Consider the following 1437-nt stretch of genomic DNA (forward strand, 5'->3'; position numbering starts at 1 on the left):
ACCAACAATACGAAAACTTAAATAACTAGAAAGGACGTATGTGGGTCCGGGGACGGTGTGGGGNGGGGGGGGGGTTGGAGCAAATGCTGATAATGAAGAGAAGAAAAACGCCCCAAATCTAATCAAAGTCCACAATACACGAAATATGCGTGCTATTCTTTTGTGTATATTAGGACAACAACTACGCACTGAGCATAGAAAAATTAAAGGGAAGTTAAAGAAGGGACAAACAATCTAGGAAGATAAAACCCAATGAGCTAGGAATAAATGCAGTACAAAAAGGCACCAAGGGTGTGACCTACTAGTCAATTAAGTTGAAGAATAACCATGAGTTTGCAGGTTCAAATCCCAACGGCAAAACCCAAGCCTTGGTGGCCAGAGTTATTCGGTACATGTGTTGGTGGTAGGTAGTCGAGGTGCATAGAAGCTGGTCCACACACCATGGTCATAAAAAAAATTGCTCAACAAAAAGATAGTACTAAGCGACAATCTATAATACAAAGCATAGAAGGAGAAAAAAAAAAAAAAAGAGTAGTACTTCAATGAGCCAAAGTAAGAACCTTGTAACACCAAAAAAGGACCAACTTTATCCTTCTTCGCACATAACAAATCAAATTACCAAAATCCAAATTGATCAAAACAAGAAATAAAATAAACACAAGCACAATCATAAAGGTACAGTAATAAAGAGCCGGGGGGGGAGGTGTATTACGTCTAACGATTTTGTTGGTGCCCTTGATAGAGTAAGAATCAAGGTCTTTTTTTCCAGGTTTAGTCTTAGCCATCAATCTTTCAGCTCAGTCTTCAAGAATGAACAAAACCCAGCAATAATATCTTTTCTCTTTTTTTTAAGTGAAAATGAATGACCCACTAAAGTAAATTTCCTGGTGATGACAACTGTAAAAATGGAAATGGGTAACAGTTGAAAAGCTCCTTTTTAGTAGAAAGAGAGGAGCAAAAACCCTAGTTGCTGGAAAATGGGGGGTGGAGAGTAGAGCAAAGGACTGGGAAAGAGAGAGAAGAGGAAAGAGAAAGCGCATGAGAAGTCGGAGACACAGAGGTTTTGTTCCTATACGTGCGACAATTTAGGACCCTGCGTGCAACCCCGGATTCAATTGTATATATGAGATATTTGCACTTTTTACCCATAGTTTTTTGTAATATCGAATATTCCCGTTTGAGTTTTCTAAAGGCGTAATGGCTTCCTGGCCACTTAAACTTGTAGGTCTTTTGAAAGCCGATACACAAACTTTGAACTTTCCCATTTAAACACTCAAACTCATGAAAACCTTAACTAATAAACACATTTTACCCTTGACCTTACGCGCGTGTATTACACATTCGCTAACGTGTCCATCCAGTCAGCAAATGACCAATGGGACTGTTACACGCCAAAGGAGCGAAAATAAACCCCAACCGATTGGGGTCCCGCCTCTT

At 39.7% G+C, this 1437-nt stretch overlaps 1 protein-coding gene across 3 annotated transcripts in view; it reads right to left on the bottom strand.

The window, feature by feature from the left end:
* The window catches only part of LOC109228697 (chromatin remodeling protein EBS-like), an 8088-nt gene extending 6995 nt beyond the window's left edge, over nt 1-1093 (bottom strand). For all 3 annotated transcript variants that reach the window (XM_019393864.1, XM_019393865.1, XM_019393863.1), the window contains exon 1: nt 713-1093. In XM_019393864.1, the coding sequence (XP_019249409.1) occupies nt 713-785 (73 nt within the window). In that variant the 5' untranslated portion in view covers nt 786-1093. The remainder of the gene's footprint in view (nt 1-712) is intronic.

This window comes from Nicotiana attenuata, chromosome 7 (assembly GCF_001879085.1).
Source record: "Nicotiana attenuata strain UT chromosome 7, NIATTr2, whole genome shotgun sequence".
Lineage (NCBI taxonomy): Eukaryota > Viridiplantae > Streptophyta > Magnoliopsida > Solanales > Solanaceae > Nicotiana > Nicotiana attenuata.